The 18,145-nt window shown below is 39.3% G+C and overlaps 1 protein-coding gene across 1 annotated transcript in view; it reads left to right on the top strand.

Annotated features, from left to right (window-relative positions):
- The window catches only part of Lonrf2 (LON peptidase N-terminal domain and ring finger 2), a 50,983-nt gene that overhangs the window by 9,748 nt on the left and 23,090 nt on the right, over nt 1-18,145 (top strand). Inside the window, 3 exon segments of the mRNA XM_008845868.2 lie at nt 483-601; nt 5,733-5,855; nt 17,338-17,490. Coding sequence (XP_008844090.2) covers nt 483-601; nt 5,733-5,855; nt 17,338-17,490 — 395 coding nt within the window.

The raw sequence follows: 18,145 nt of genomic DNA, 5'->3' as shown, positions 1-18,145 counted from the left end.
CAAAAAAAAAAAAAAAAAAAAACATTGAATCAAAAGTGTTTCACATTTTTAAAGTCTTGTTTTTAAATTTGGAAGTAATTTCATTCCTAATCCCAAAATCCAAAATCTGAAATACTGCTAAATCTGAAACTCAGGTTTCAGAGCATTTTGGATTTGGATTTTTGGGATAAAGATGCTCCGTCTATAGTATTAGGATGGTTCCATAATTACTTGATTTATTATTGGAGGTTGTGTTGTAGATAGTCTGTTTAAAGGAATAGTCAATATTGTGTGTCTTGGTGCATCCTGAAGTCTAATTAATCTTGTTTCTGTTTTCCTGAGAGAAACTCTGTAAATTATGCTCATTAAAATACTAAGCTCTAAATATGAGTTGGGAGGAGTTATTTCTTATTTTATCTTAGTGTTTATTTTCTAATTTAATATTTTTAATGACTGAAAAACTATTTTTAAATGTAGTCATTTGTATTCCTCCTGTCTTTCAGCCCCCGATGATAACTCATTATTGCTGCTGCGAGCAGAGTTATATTTAACCATGAAGAACTATGAGAAAGCGCTGTGGGATGCTGATGCAGTTTGTCAAAGGGACCCTCTCATGACTAAGGTAATTTATGTTTGCTAACTTTGGAGATAATCAGGGTAAGGTTATTTGTGTGTGTGTGTGTGTGTGTGTGTGTGTGTGTGTGTGTGTGTGTGTTGTGTTGCATGTGGCAAGCGCTTGCCTGTGTGAGTACATGTGGAGGTTAATGTTGGGATGTCTTCAATTTCTTCTTCACATTATATTTTAAGACAGCCTCTTAATGAACCCGCAGCTAGCCAGTCAACCCCTGGGATCATCCTGTCCACTTCCCAGCACACTACCACACCCAGCACTTTTTGTTGTTGTTGTTGTTGTTGTTGTTTTTTAATCTGAGTTCTAGGGATCTGAACTCAGGTCTTCACACTTGTGCAGCAGCACTTTGCCCACTAAGCCATCTCCTGAGCCCTAGGTTGTGGCATTTTTATTAATAAAGCTGGTTGTGAGTAGGTACCTGCAGACAGTGTATATTTCCTCTATTTTATATTAGTCTAAAATTTGCAATCCAGCTCATACTAAAACAATCCAATTTAAAAGACCAAGTCTGTAACTGGATTTAGATAATGCTTAAGCTGTACTTTGTATTACTCTTAGTATATATCAGCTCAGTAGTATGCTATCAACTTATCCTCAAAATCTGTGTTCAACATGCTTATATATAGACATATTCGGGATTTTGAATATGGTTGTATTTTGAGGATAATTCCAAATACTAATGATATATCTTGGAGAGGAGACTCAATTATAAGCACATAATTTATTTATGTTTTATATGTGCCTTATACATATAGCTAAATGGCATTTTTAGGACTTCATGCATGGAACAAAGCTTTGTGGGTGGGACTTTCTTCTTGTTACATCAGGTAGTGATGAAAAGGTTTTGCATTTTGGAGCATTTCTAATTTCCAACTTTTGGGTTAGAAATGTCCATCCTTTGTAAACAAGTTCAAAAAGTTAAATGAGATTAAAGCTAAAGAATTGAGGAAAAATACAATAACTTTGGAACAACAGCAGTCTGAACAGGAAAGTTGAAGCCATAAAAATGGCAATTTTTATTAAACACATGAAAATGAGTTCTGAAACTAAATCTTGGAGGTAAAGGTGAAATTAGTGAATTCGAGGATAGATACATAGAGACATATAAACCCAATCTGAGTAACAGAAGAAAAAAACAGTAAAAATTTCTGAAATGGTATAATGTGTGGTCGGAACCATAGCAAGGGAAGAGAAAATGGAAAGAAAAAAATTGAAGAAATAATGGCTTTCCAAATTTAGTGGGATACATTAATTTCAGATTCACAAGATGAATGAGATGAGAACCCCAAGCAAAATAAACTCAAATCACAAACTGCTATTCTTTTTCATGTATGTGAGTGGTGCTCTCAGATGTTAGAAGAAGGTGTGGGATTCCCTGGAGCTAGAGTTATAGGCTGTTGTAAACTGCACAGGATGGGTTCTGGGAACCTAACTTGGGTCTTCTGAAAGAGGAACAAGTGCTCTTAACTGGCAAGCCATCTCTTCAGCCCCCAATAAAGCCAGAAACGAAAAGAAAGTCTTGAAGTGTAACAAGAGAAAAATGGCATACAGGAAAATAGCAAGATTTTATGGAAGCCACTCAACACAGGAATAGCATATTCGATTTGGGAAGAGAAAACATTAGAGTACCTACAAAGGAAGACCTACTATATGCTGGTTATAAGAAATTTACTTTAGGGGCTGGAGAGATGGCTCAGTGGGTTAAGAGCACTGGCTGCTCTTGCAGAGGATAGGGGTTTGAGTCCCAGCACCCACGTGGCAGTTAACAACCATCTTTAACTCCAGTTCCAGGGGAGCCTGACACCTTCTTCTGACCTTTGAAGACATTGCAGGACACTGGTGCACTTACAAATATGCAGGCAATACACATACACATAAAAATAAAAATAAAAATATATTTTCAAACACCTTTAATCCCAGCACTCGGGAGGCAGAGGCAGGCAGATTTCTGTGAGTTCAAGGCCAGCCTGGTCTCCATAGTGAATCCAGGACAGCTGGGGCTACAGGGAGACCCTGTTTTGAAAAGACCAAAAAAATTTCTTTTTTAATTTTTAAAAAGAAATTCACTTTAAATATTAAGATACAATGGCTGTAAAAATATATCAGGCAAACTCAAAGTATGCAAAAATTAAATGGCCATATTAATACCAGTAGAGTATTAGTAGAGACTTAAAGGAATATTTTAGAGACATAGAGGAAGACTTTCTTTTAACCTAACTTGCATTTATGGATACTGCATTTAGCTGTAGTGCACATGTACATTTTAATGCCTGTGAAATCCAGTGTACACAAAACAGTATCAAGACGTATGAATGACTTTTATAAATGAACATAATCTGAACTAATGACTTTTAATTAACCCCAGCAAAACCTGAGCTATTGTGTCTTGTGACCTGGGCACCTGACAACCTCAATTTGGCATTCCGCCCAAAAAGATAATGAATGAATGAATGAATGAATGAATGAGGGTATGCCATGCACCCATATCCCTTATACTTTGGAGACTGGGAAGGATGCATGACCTTGGGTGAATGAGATATTCTAGAATTAGAAATGAGAAGGCAGAATGATTTGTTAAGATTAGAGTGGAGCCTGACTTGTACTTCCCCAACTGAAGCTGGAGAAACCATTTTGAATAAAATTACAGGTGGGGCCTGATTCAAGGACACAGTTCCAGAAACAGCATCCCAGAGACAGTCCCATCAGCACAGTTCTAGGAGACAACTCTTTTCAAGATATCTGGGGGAACAGCTGTCCTCCGAGTTCCTGCCCATTCTATAAAACTAAATTTAAGGGTCAGGCTTCTTGTTCAGGTGATTGTAATGTCAGTGTAATAATGCCACATCAAGAGATTAATAATAATGAAATCTTATTTATTTTACTTTTATGTATGCGAGTGCACTGCGTGCATGCATAAGTGCACCTGTGTTGTGCAATGCCTATGGAGGCCAGAAGAGGGCATTGGATCCTCTGGAACTGATAGTTGTTAGCTACCATGTGGGTGCTGGGATTCGAACCTGGGTCTTCTAAAAGAGCAGCTGTTGCTCGTGCTCTTAACCATTGAGCCATCTCTCCAGCCCCCAATGTTGAAATCTTCAAATGAATTTTCTCTCTCAAATAAATAAATAGGACAACAACAACAACAAGGAAATCCTTAAGTATCTGCAGCTGGTTTCTAAACCATCTATGGAACAAGAAACTGAGCCAGGCATGGTGGTACAGACCTTTAATCCCTGTACTTGGGAGGTAGAGGCAGGCAGATCTCTGTGATATGGAGGCTAGCCTGTCTATATAGCCAGTAAAAAACCAAAATTTCATTTTTAGATTTAATATAACAAACTATAAATGAATTTAAAACTTATGAAACAAGCATTATTTTCTTTGCTACCATTTGAAGTAATAAGTGCAGCTGCAGATCTCTATATGTGTATATTTTGTTTTACTTGAGAGAATGAATTTGAACCTATCAGTGCTAGTGCAAGTGTCCTCCTAGGACTGCATGCTAGCAGCCTTCAGCCTGACTGTGGTGAGAGTGTGGCAGAAGGACAGGGCATGCGCCTTGTGTAGGGAGCACAAAGAAGGGTTCCTAGGCCGTGGTCTCCAGTCTCCTCTGTCTCAAGTAGATGCTACAGTACCCAGGGAAAATAGCTCACAATCCAAATGTCAATTTAAATTTTAGTATTCTATATGAAGACTTTCATAGAGAAATATGATTGACAATGAACTCTTAAAAATTTCACCCAAAATATTGAGTATGATGCAAATTCTACTATAAAATATGTATCTGAGAAAACAAAGCAACAAACAAAAACCTACTAAACATTTTAAATTAATGATGAAATAAATTATACATTTAATTTCTAAAAGGTAGCTTTAAATGATTCTGAGAGTAAATTTTTATTACTATTGCTTATTAAAAGAACAAAAGTCTCAAATCAGTGATCTAAGCACCTATCTTGAGAAAGAGCAAAAACCAAGGTGAAAGCCAGGTGTGGTGGTGTACAGCATTAATCTCTATGAATCTGAGCACAGCCTGATCTACATAGTGAGTTCCAAGCCAGCCAGTACAATACATAGTGAGACTCTTTCAATAAATAAATAAATAAATAAATAAATAAATAATAGTAAAACTGAAGTGAGGGGCTAGAGAGATGGCTCAGCAGTTAAGAATGCTTGCTGCTCTTCCAGAGGACCCCAGTTCTGTTCCCTGTTTGGTCTCACAATCACCTGTAACTCCAGCTCCAGGGGCTCTGACACCCTTTTTTGGCTTCCCAAGGCATTTGCACACATTTGGCATGTACACACACACACACACCACGTAAATAAAATAAAAATAGATTTAAAACTCATCTAGCAAGGGGAGGGCACTGATTTCAGACAACAGGAAAGAACATTTTGGGGTTGTGTACTGTATCACCAGTGTGAGGCTAGTTGTACAACTATATTTACATTCCCAAGATTTGTTACATCAGATATTTAAAATTTGTGAGTGTTGGGGCTGGAGAGATGACTCAACAATTTTAACTGTGTTTAAAGCCCTTGCTGCTCTTGCAGAGGACCCGTTTTGGTTCCCAGCACCCATGTGAGGTGGCTCAGAACCACCTATAACTCCAGATCCAGAGGACTTGACACCCTCTTTTGGCCTCTATGAGCACCTGCACACACATAGCACATACACATAAAAAACTGGTGAGTGTTATAGTATATAAAGTATACCCATTTTAGTTCTCATAGCTAAGGAAGTCAGATGGTATATGCCTAGCTTTGGTCTTTTTCTTCGAGATTTTTTTGGCTACCCAGGATTTTTTTGTAATTCCATATGAATTTCATGAATATCATAATAAATGCAATAAAGTTGACAGATGCCAGTTCTCTCCTAACATGCCCTTTAGAACTGATTTGGGAACAGATCTCAATTATAGTGAATCTCATGTTCTGATTGTAGATTATATTTATTAAACATTGAAACTTGCATTTTCAAGACAGGAAGATGCAGTATACTGAGAACTATTTAACATGAAGTTATAACAAATAGTTCTAACACAGTTATCTAGGACTATTTCTAGGTATGTATAATCTTGCTATATTTTAAAATGCATACTTTGTCTTTGGGTAAATCCAGGGGCACCATATAAAAGCTCAGATACTTTCTGAATTGGGAAGAAGTAAAGAAGTGTTAAAGGAATTTATCTACTGCCTTGCTTTAAATCCTGAATGTAACTCAGCAAAGAAGGAAACACAGAAGGTATGAGTTTGCATAAATTATTTTCTCCTTCAAGTCTCAAATACAGTCTTCACATGTATGTTGGGGAATCCTTGTCTGTAAAATAAATAAATATAATTCTAAGTGCTGCTGACAGTATAATTAAAATCATATAGTACTAACATTTGCATGCATTTGATAGCTTTTAATGAGATATTGTATTTTTGTCCACCAATACAGCAGAATGTCGTGTGAGACAGTGTATACACATCTCAGATGTGGTAACATGTTGACATGTGTGATGTGAGGCCAATTTCTGTCTGAGGCTACGGAGGCAAATTGTTCATCCTAGACTTTGTCATTTCCAGTGCTATGGCTTACGTCGGAGTTCTATAAAAGACATTGTGGCATATGGAACAGGTAGTCATTCAGCTCTGTAGACTGACCCATGATTTTCAGTAAAGCTTCACTACCATGGTGCAGAAATATCTATCCTTTTACTGGATAGATAAAGCACTAAGTCATGCTTTACTGTAGGAATCTATCCTAGTAAAAGGCCTAGACAGTACTCACCTGATCTTTACATAGCATTTCCAATCGCTGAAGAGTTGTTGTTGCTGCTATTGTTTTCAGTGTTTCCTATTTTAACAGTGTTTAATGTGAACATCTACCATATATCTACCCTGTAATTTCTGCTTAGAAATATGTTTTATATTCTGATAAAATAGAACACTTTTCATTCTACGATTCAAACCACTTTAGATATTCAAGAACCACTGTCTTTCTTTGAAACATCTTTTTCTCATAAAATAATGTTCCTGGGGTTCCTACCTCTGGACACATTCTCTCATACCTGATTTCAGCATCTACGTTTGATAGCCATGTGGGGAAGTTTTGCCTTTCCTGTGCTCACATCAGGAATGTGCTTATTTTTTTGCCTGGTGACATCAAACTGTTGACTCCTATTAGAAATGTAGTTAGCAAAAATATAGGTGTTATTTAAAAAAAAAATCCTGGGGTTGGAGAAATGGCTCAGTGATTAAGAGCACTGCCTATTCTTGCAGAGAACCCAGGTTTGGTCCCCAGGACCCACATGGTGGCTAACAACCATCCATAACCAGTTTTAGAGGATCCAACACCCTTTTCTGGCCTCTGCAGGCATTGTACATGCATGCTACACTTACATACATGCAAGTAGAACACTAATACACATAAAATAAAAATGAAATAATAAATCAAAAAAAGTTTAAAGAATAACTTCCTAAAAATATTTTATTTTTTTTCCTGTGCGTTGGCATTTGTCATTGGTATTTGCTAATATTGTCCAGTTGTCAGTCACTGGTTTCTTGCCTTCATTCCAACTTGACAAAATAATATTGACTCATAGCTGAGCTATTTCATCCATCCTCTCCATTTTGTTGTCCTATTTAATTGTTTTGATTTATTTTTATTTTGTGTGTATGAGTGTTATGCCTGCATGTGTGTAAGTGCACCCGTGTTGTGCAGTGCCTGCAGAGGACAGAAGAGAGCGTCATATCCCCTGGACTGAAGTTATGGATGGTTGTAAGCCGCCATGTGGGTGCTGGGATTCAAACCTGGGTCTTCTGCAAGAGCAGCCAGTGCTCTTAACCACTGAGCCATCTCTCCAGCCCCTTGTTGTCCTATTTGTAAATATTTCTTCATCTTAAAACATGTCTTATCTCAGCTGATCCTTACACCAGTGTTATTAAGTCAGATGGGACTCAGATGAGGCATGTTTACTAGGGTCCCAGGAGTAGTTTGGGTTTTTCAAGTTGTCTGACTGGTGCTGTGTATTTATTTCATTTTAAAATATTTTTATTGGCCAGGCGTGGTGGCACACACCTTAATCCCAGCACTCAGGAGGCTGGGATTTCAAGGCCAGCCTGGTCTACATAGTGAGTTCCAGGACAGCTGGGGCTACAGGGAGACCCTGTCTCAAAAAGACCCAAAAAAAATTTTTATGGATTCTTTGAGAATTTCATACAGTGTATTTTGATGACATTCAGACCCCCTCCCCATCTCCATCCTCACCTTACTATCTCCTCCCAATTTTGTGTCACCTATTATTTTTTTCTTTTAAAAATTATTTTATTGTATTTTTGTGAATTTCATAAATATATTTTGATCATATTTAGATGTTCTCCCATTTCTGTAGCCCCCTAACTAGTCCCCCACCAAATTACTGTACTCACATATATTAAAGTCAGGATGTGTCCTGTTGCCTGAATTCCCTCTGGGTCTCCTGCACTATCAAGAAATCCGTATAACATATCTTTATGTGCATTTATTAACTTACAAAGAAATGAGTACCCAGTGCCTAGCCCCGTGCCAAAGCTCAGAGCCCACCATATCAGACCACGACACACCCATAGTCACTGCTAGCATTCACTCATGCCTCCAGGGCCAGCAATCTCGCCCCAGGTCCACAGGAGTCAGTCCATTCTGTCCTTGAGCTGCTGCAGCTGGCTGTGCATTCCCCACACCAATCACGCTACTCGCGGCTCACAGCTTCTGTCCCAAGATGGCTCCCAGCAGCCCTCCTTCATCCACACTCCACAGCAGGCCTCGCCTCTTGGAGGAACTAGCCAATTGGAAAACACTCCACCCCTTTCCTCTGCTCTTACAATCTTCCCGTCCATCTTCCACTAAGATCCCTGAGCCTTGGAGGGGATGCCAGATGTAGGGAAATCTCTCTTGTATCATGGCGAGATAGTGGCTTCTTGGGCCTCCCCATTAATTGTCTTTAGGCCGTGGCCACTGATGTATCTCAGTGGTGTTTCTTATACTATAAAGACAGAACAAGGGAAGTAGACACATTTAAACAAACATGAATGTAAATATAGATGCCTAGACGATATCCCAGTAGGTGTACTATATTCATTAAACAGTGTACTCATGATGGTTTTTCCACTAGGGCCTGTAGCCTTTCTCAACACAAGGCGTTGGCCTGTTCTACAGCACCACATGTGTGTTCCACCCCTAGGAGCGGGCCTTATACAATTAGAAATTTGTCAGTTCTATGTATGTTATTCAAGCCATTATTGTACTTGCAGGTATTGCTTGGCATGTCCATAGTGTGCAGTACACGGGGTCCATCATCGAGTAGAATTATAGGGGATCCTTTCTTCCCCAGCCATCTGCGTAGAGCCTTCAAGCAATATGAACATCATCCATCCAGTGGCATGGAGTTTTTTGGCTTAGTCTCAGTTCCATCTCTTATTCTCCCACACTCACAACATGCAGTGTCTTCAGCAACATGGCCTTACTGACCTTTCTAGTGTACAACTGACATTAATGGCAATAGCCTTGGTGAACTGGAGGACCTCTAGGATCTCTCTCTCTGACCAATAGCTCATAGGGGGGCAATCCACTCCTGGTACTGTAGATTTTCTTAACAGTTGTATAGTTTGGGAGTTTCTGTCCTCATCTCACCCAACCTACATGAAACTCCCAAGAATCTTACAGCTATAGCTGGCCTTTGCTTCTTCAGGTCTCTTTCAAATGGGTTTCACATCTGTAAAGTGCTCAAAGGAAGGTTAACATATATTAAATCAATCATAGACAAGGTCTCACATAGCATGGAAAGGTTTTGTCCATTGGTATTAACTGTTTTCTCCATAGATCCTTATTAGGTACCATAGCAAGGTTAGGTATGAGGCATTAATTTGGTTAGCTCTTTACCATTTTTAGTTATCCCTTGGATTCTTTTATTCGTGCGAGAGATTTTACATGGAGTCCTTTTGTATTCTTTTATTCTTGATAAAATTACAGGTGTTGGCTCCAGTTGCCTGATCCTGCACTGGGCTAAGGAGGCAGAGGGTTTCTCCTGTCCCCAGTGCACTTGTGGGTTCCTTGAGTCAGGCAGCCTCTGGGTCTGCCTCCTGACTGTAGCCATAGCTGTCCTCTTCCCATTGGCCACACCAGGTTGCTGAGGGAGAACTTGGTGGGAAAACCTGCTTCCACCCCTAGTATAGTTAATCCTTGGGGATTCTTAACCACCCCTTGTACAGTTGTTACCCTTTGAATGTCCTTTGTAAACTGTTCTTCTGGTTTTAAAACCTTTCAGAAATGCCTTAGTACTGAATTTGGTTTTCTATCAATTTTTTCTCTGGGGATTTTGGCTTGGCATAAATCTTGCTGCATTTTCTTTGAGTAACCCAAGTAGACCATTTCTTCAGTCTGGTTTTTTTAATATCTCTTATAGGGTGTTCTGTTATTTTACAGACATGTTTTACATGCTGGTCAGAATCATTTAGATTTGCCAAAGCCTCTCTCTTTACACAGATTTTGTCCTATAAAAGGGCTTAGTAGAACCGTTAAAGCCCCACACCATTCTCGAGGTCCCAGCTGAATTAAGCCTTCTTTCATATCTCTGGTGAGCACAGTCTTATCTGGCCCAGTGAACTGGACATCATGTATATACCTAGTTCTCTCAGGAGTGCCTGCCCCTCCTTTATAGTCCTCCAGCCCCTGCTAATCATGTTAGTCTCCCTTGGTGACAACCATGTATCTTTAATGCCTTCAACCAGCCATCCCATTAAGGACTGCTCCCCCCTGCATTGGCCTAGGTTGAACAGCCTATATCACAAGGACGGATGGGTGGTTTTATAACTTAGCTGTGAAGCTTCTGAAGGACTTAGACTGACGTCATTTGCTCCCATGTCCCATACTCTCACAAGCCACTTGGCTAGGGGCTGTCGCTTGCTTGTAAGTTTTTCCTAGTTTTAACAGTTCTAGCATAGAATATTTCCTAGCTACAGCACAGTTAGAGTTTTTTTCCTTTTTACTATTATCTGTCTTTTCCTCTGAGTCCTTGGACCTTACACAAGTCAAAGTGTCCCGGCTTTTTTCACTCTCCAGCTCTGCACCTGGGTCTGCCAGTTCAGCCTTTCCAGCTTTCCCTGCCTGGGACACATCTTTTATCATGCAAAGTGGTCACATTCTCTCTCTGGGCACTCCTATTTGGGTCCAGAGCAGGTAAAAGATTTTCTAGCCTTTGAGTAACCTTTAACAAATCTTCACATACCCGCAACATATCCCCACATTTACAACATAGCTGTGGCTCATGCTTCTGTGTGGCTGGCCTCTTTTTAGTAACCCGTTATAAAAACCACATCAGCACCACCATCAGCGCTCTTCTAAAACTCATTCTCAGTTCTGTCATATCCTGCCAACTATGCCAATTTTGTTGCCTGAATTCCCTCTGGGTCTCCTGTGCTATCAAGGTCATCTCTAGCATTCGCTCATGCCTCCAGAGCCAGCATTCTCACCCCAGGTCTACAAGAGTCAGTCCATTCTGTCCTTGAGCTGCTGCAGCTGGCTGTACATTCCCCACATCATGCAAGCTACCCATGGCTTGCGGCTTCCATCCCAAGATGGCTCCCAGAAGCTCTCCTTCGTCCATGCTCTGCGGCAGACCTTGCCTCTTGGAGGAACTAGCCAATTGGGAGACATGTCCCCAGATGCCCTTCACTGTGGGTTGACTGGAGCCTGGTCAACCTACCAAGAGTCTCACCCTTAACAAGACTGAATCTTCCCTTCCCAGCCAGAGAGAGTAGGGATTTCCTACTCTCCTCCCCATGCCTATGCTGGGATTTTGTATAGCTTGAGCTTCCATGGGACTTATCCATGCTGTCACCATTGCTGTGAGATCATATGAGTACCTGACCAGTTGTCCAGAAAACTATTTCTTGTGATTATCTACCTCCTCTGGTTCTTATAATCTTTCTGCCGCGTTTTCCCATACCTGAGCCTTGGGAGACAGAGGTCTGATATAGGCATCCCATTCAGGGATAAGCACTCTGCATCCTTTTATTCTCTGCACATTGACCAGTGTGGTTCTCTGTGTTAATCACTATGCTGCATAAGGAAGCTTCTTATTGAGAGTTGAGAGATGCATTAATCTATGGGTATAACAGTAAGTCATTATAAATCAGTTATATTTAGCATAATATGTCTGAGGCTGTCCCCCAATACCTGTGGGTTGTCTAGCCTCAGGTTCCTAGGCCTGATATCACTGTTAGGTATGGGCTCCATCCTATGAAATGAACCTTAAATCCAATTAGAAAGTAGTTGGTTACTCCTATAATATTTGTGTCGCTATTGCACTGGTGAACATATCTTGCTAGGCCAATTGTTGTTGTAGCTTACAGGAGTCATAGCTGAATAAAATTCGTGCTAAATTTTCTCTTTGAGTAGCTCGAACAGCTACACAGTAAAGATGAGGCTTTGAAGTCAGTACCAGCTTGATTTCTCCTTGTTTGTTCTACAGTTCATGTATGTAGGGTCTTCAGCAATAGGGTCTTACTCTGAAGTTCTGGTGGGCAATCCAGAGTAGGGGAAATGGCCAGTGTTGTTTGGGGTTCTGTGGGACCCTGACCAACAGCTTCAAACAGAGTCCATTCCTGGCATTGGACTTTTACTTTGCAAGCCTATGATGTGTGGAAGGGGCAATGTCCCATGTTACAAGGTAACTCCTTTTAATCTATTTTTATAATGTAAATACATATGCTTCAAGTATCTTCTGTAGTGGTAGGCTTCATATGGCTTTTTCTTTTTCTTTTTTTTAACAACAAAAACCAGCTTTATTGAGATAGATACTCTAAAGGTTTTGATGGTCTCTTTATAGTCCTTTATGTGTAGAATCATATCATCTGCAAATAAGGATACTTTTACTTCTTCCTTTCCAATTTATATCCCCTTTATCTCTTTCATTTGTCTTATGTTCTACATAAGCCTTCAAGTACTATATTGAACAGGAATGGAGGAGTGAACGTTCTTGTTTTGTTCCTGATTTTAATGGGAATTCTTTTGAGTTTTATCCATTTATTATGATGTTGGCTATGGACTTTTTGTGTTTATTATGTTGAGAAATGTCCCCTGTATCCCTAGGTTCTGCATGACACTTCTCAAGAATTGATGTTGATTTTTGTCAAAGGCCTTTTCTACATCTAATGAGATCATGTGATTTCTGACCTTGAATCTGTTTATGTGGTAGATTATACTTAAGGATTTATATATGTTGAGCCATCCCTGCATCTCTGGGATCAGAAGACATCCAGTTTGTGAGTATTTTACTGAGAACTTTTCCATCCATGTTCATTGGAGAGCTTGGTCTATAAGTTTCTTCTTTTTTTGTTGGGCCTTGCCTGGTTTTGGCATTTGAATAATACTAGCTTCATGGAAAGAACTTGGGAGTGTTCTTTCCTTTTCTGTTTTGTGGAATAATTTGAAGAGTGTTAGTATTAGTTCTTCTTTGAAGATTTGGCAGAATTCTGCAGTGTATCCATCTGGACCTGGGCTCTTTTTAGTTGGGAGATTTTAAATTACTGCATCTATCTTATTGGTTGTTATTGGTTTATTTAAATTATTTATGTAATTTTTATTTGACTTTGGAAGGCCATACATATCTAGAAATTTATTCATTTCTTTTGGATTTTCTAGTTCTGTGAAATTAAAGATTTTTAAAGTACGTCCTTAAGTTTACTGAATTTCCTCAAGGTCTGTTGTAATGTTACTCTTTTCATCTCTAAGTTTGTTAACTTGGGCCCTCTCTCAGTTTCTTTTAGTTAATTTGGCCAAAGGTTTGTCAATCTTGTTAACCTTTTCAAAGAACCAATTCTTCATTTCATTGATTCTTTTCTTTGTTTCTAGAACATTAATTTGGACCTTGATAATTGATCTCTTCCTGTGTACTCATTTTAGATGTTGTTTGTTCTGTTTTCAAAGCCTTCAGGTGCGTCATTAATTTATTTATGTGAGGTGTTTCTAATTCTCTAGGGTAAGAACATAATGCTATATTTTTCCTCTTAGGATCCCTTTCATTTGGTCAATAGTTTTGATGCCATGTTTTCATTTTCATTCAATTTTAAGAATTTTAAAATTTCTTTCTTGATTCTCCCTTGATCCAACTTTAATTCAGTAGTGTATTGTTTAGCTTCCATGAGTGTGTGTACTGTTTCCCATTTTATTGTTGTTGATATCTAACTTTATTCCTTTGTGGTTGGATAGAATACAGAATATTTCAATTTTCCTAAGGTTTTTGAGACTTGCTTTGATATCCTAATATGTAGTCAATTTTGAAGCAAGTTCCATGGGCTGCTTGAGAAGGATATGTGTTCTTTGGTGTTTGAGTGGAATGTTCTGTAGATTACTGTTAGGTCCATTCGATTTATGCTGTTATTTAAGTCCAGGGTTCTCTGTTATATTTTGTCTGGTTGACCTGTCTATTGGTGACAGTGGGGTATTGAAGCCACTCCATATCACTGTGTTGGAGTCAATGCATGATTTTAGAAACATTTACTAATGTTTCTTTATGAAATTAGGTGTTCCTGTGTGTGGGAGTATGAAGTGACCTTCCCTGTCTCTTCTAACTAGTTTTAATTTGAAGTCTATTCTATCAGATATTAGAATAGCTATACTTGCTTGCTTATTAGTTTCATTTGCTTAGAAAATCTTTTTCCATTCTTTTGCCTTAAGATGGTATTGATCATTGTGGTGAGGTGTATTTTTTGGAAGCAACAAATCTATGGATCCTGTTTGCTAATCCAATCAGTTAATCTGTGTCTTTTTACTGGGGAGTTGAGACCATTAATATTGAGAGTTAGTATTGACCAGTGTTTATTAATTCCTGCTATGTTGGTGTTGTAGTGCTGTTTTCTTAGACTTCATTTGGCTAACTGTTCTTAAATATTTTATTTATTCTTTGTGCCCTCTTGACTGTGTTCAACCTTCTTTTCAGACTGAAGTATTTCATTGAGTATTCTCTAAAGAGCTAAATTCAGAAGCATAAATTTCTTTTTATAATTTTTTAAAAAAAATTATTTTACTTTTATGTATATGAATGTATTGTCTGCATGTATGTAAGTGCACCTGTGGAGGGTGTTGGATCTCCTAGAACTATAGTTACAGATGGTTGTTAGCTGACATGTGGGGGCTGAGATTTGAACCCCAGGCTTCTATAAGAGCAGCCAGTGCTCTTATCTGCTAAACCATCTCTCCAGCTCCAAACATAAATTTCTTAAATCTGTTTTTATCATGGAAAGTTTGTCTTTCTTCTTCATTAATGTCAGTGGTTTTTCTGGGCTAGTCATCTGGGCTGGAGTCTGTGTTCTTTCATGCCTCATAGAACATGGTTCCAAGCCCTTCTGGCTTTCATGCTCTCCATTGAAAAGTCAGCTGTTATTCTGATGCACCTGCCTTTCTGTGTGACTTGATCTTTCCTCTCACAGTTTTTGATATCTTTCTTTGTTCTGTACCTTTAGTGTTTTGGCAATTAAATGATGTGGGATGTTTATTTTCTGAAATTATCTTCTTGGAGTTATGTATGCTTCTTGTACATTGGTAGGTATCTCTCCCTATAGTTGAGAAATTTTCTTACATAATTTTATTAAGTGTTTTCTGTGCCTTTCCCCTGGGTTTCTTCTCCTTCTATGCCTGTGATTTGTGGGTTTGTCTTTTTTTAGTGTCCTAGAGGTCTTGCATATTCCATTTCTGGGTTATTTTCGATTTGGCATTTTCTTCGATTGAGCGAGCCCTTTCCCCAGGCTTGTCTCCATGATTGGATGTTCTGTTCCATCCTCCACTTCCTTTTTGTTCCTTCCCTTAAAGCCGTTTGTTTGGGTGCCTGAGTTTTTATTTCAAGTTTTTTTTTCAGTTAGGCTTTTCCTTAGAGATTCCTTTTTTAAGTTTTAATTTAATTTTTTTAAATTGTTTAAATTACGGTTTGTGTTTTCACAGTCTTCAGTCTTTTATTCATATCTTCTTCGAGTACCTTGAACATATTTATAATTGCTGTTTTGAAATCATTGTGTGCATCTGCTAGGTTTCCATTCTCAGGACATTTTGAGGAGGGGAGATACTAATTACTTCTATAGTAGACATACTATCTTGGTTATTCACATTCTTTGGGTGTTTTTGATAAGACATAGGCATCTGAACTTATGTCCTTGGTGGTGTTTCTTGGTGTGGGCAGGTTATGTCATCTTTGTTAAGTAGTTATTTGTCTTTGTTGTTTCCCAGATTATCAGGTTATGACTCAGCTGAGTGGTGCTTGGTGTTCAGTTTGGGAGCCACTTTATACTCCGTGCAAATGGGATGTAAGAAGTGGTCTTGGTTCAGCTATGGATAGCTACAACTTTTGAGTTGAGGTTCTAGGGTTGATTCCTCATGATTCTGGAACTGCAGGGTGGGCTGGGTGGTTGCTACATGAAGAGGCTGACTGATAGGATCAGTCTGGGAGAGCACATAGGCCTTGGAGTACAAGGACCCTAATAATCCAAGTAGGTCTGAGTGCAAGGAGATCTGGGAAAGCTCCCAGAAGCTTGCAAGGGTCCTGGAAGAGCTGAGGTGGCAAATGGTGGAACACAGGGACATTGGGAAAAGGAAATTTGCCACAGCAGGTCTGGGAAAGCTCCCAGATCTGGGAGTCACAAGAGTCCTAACAGAGCAGAGATGGAAGCTGCAAGGAGGTATGAGAAAGGGAATGTACCCAGACAAGTCTGGGAAAGCTCCCCAGAGAGTCCAAGGATCCTGGCAGAGCTGAGCTCACAGAGCACAGGAAGATAGGGGAAGGGAGACCTACCAAGGCATGTCTGTGAAAACTTCGAGATCTGGGGGTCCACAAGGGTTCTACCAAAGCAGAGATGGTGGGCTCAAGAAGGTGTGGGAGAAGGCCTGGAGCTGTAAGACAGGGTGTTTCTCCCCTCCAGTATTCCATTCTCTGGCTAATAGATACCTTTTATCACAGATAATGCCAAAATTAACATTATACCATTGATGTACCTGAAATGTGGTTCCCCCTCCCCACCAGTGATCTCTGCTGAGACCACTCAGAGCCTGTGAACCTAATATCCCTGCTGTGGATGTTGCTGTTCACTGTGTCAGAGGTCCTAGATTTGGGTGTTCTTATAATGCAATCCACCAGTGAGAGGGTTTTTATTTTAAACTTACCTATATTTTTAAGTTTTCTCATCCCTTAACCCTTGGATTCAGCTGAGGCTATGTGTGTGGTTTAGCAGCCAGAATGCCTAGCTGTTGGCAGTCACTACCCCAGTGCTGGTGCAGAGTTCTTGAGCCAGAATTCTGGCCCATTACCAGGTCACCCCTCTAGCTCATAAACAGAGCTTTCCTCTTTAGAAAAACCTCAATCTTGTGGATGATCACAATTTGGATCTAATCCAGGATGCCTGTAGACTCCACAACCTCTTACCTCTGAAACTTTGGCGGGGGTGGGGGGGTGCATAATATATGTAGCAGAAGAACCAGATGGAAGGAAGTTGAAATGCTCATATTTTATCATTGGTAAGATTAAGATGAAAAGAGACCAGAAGCTACAGTGCTTAACACATTGGCTATGGTTTCAAAATGTTTGAATTTTAAATAGTTGAAGTTGGAATATGGTCACTATTCTTTTCAACATTTTAGGCCCTTGAGCCTTTAAAATATATTACAGATTTTTTCTGCAAACATTTTAAAATGTATTTTCTTCTTGGAAATTTTATAGGCAATTTGTGACGTGTTTTTTCCAGCTTCAGAAAATATGCATCAAAGTGTGACATCTTCCACCCACAGCAAACTAAAGGTTCAGTGTGATGACCAAATAAAGCTCAAGGCTCCTCCAGAAGAGGGTGGTAACAGTAACGCAGGGGGTCCTGAGGTATGAAGTGCATGTGCCTACCCCTGGGTCACTTTACACGTTCTTCAGACACTCTGATATCATGTTGGCTAGACATAAACACACATTGAAATTTCTAAATGAAGACAGTAGAAGTGATGAAACCGAATAAAGATGGAAAGAGAAACCGGAAACATCTCCAAACACTGGAATATCTCTAAAGGATTAGGAGACCTGTAATTACTTTGGCTTGAAAAAAGAAAGACGAGAACTGACTTTTAATATATGACTTATAATTTTATGCTTATATGTTATAAAGATTGGTGTTCACGTATTCTGTCTCAGAAAGAAATTATCCTACATTTTACTATGAAAAAGGATGACATTTCTGTTTATTTGATAGATGAAGTCAATTATAAAGGAAAATATAAGCCTTCCTTCTCTCACAAAGATTTCTTTTGTATGTGTGGAGGGCAGAGGTCAATATTGGGAGTCTTCCTCTATCAGTCCCACTTTATTTTGTGAGTGTCACTGAACTGGAGCTCACTGAGCTAGACTAGCTGACCAGTGAGCCCCAGGGATCCTCCTGTCTGTCCCCTCCCTCCACCCTTCCCCTGGCAATGGAGTTACAGACATGCTTTGCTGCACCCAGCTTTTTTTTTTCCTCTTCCTCTTTGATTTATTTTTTTAATGGGGC

Source organism: Nannospalax galili, unplaced genomic scaffold (assembly GCF_000622305.1).
Source record: "Nannospalax galili isolate Female #2095 unplaced genomic scaffold, S.galili_v1.0 scaffold182, whole genome shotgun sequence".
NCBI lineage: Eukaryota > Metazoa > Chordata > Mammalia > Rodentia > Spalacidae > Nannospalax > Nannospalax galili.
Note: the sequence above shows the minus strand (reverse complement) of the source record. Positions and strands in the feature narration are given on the sequence as shown.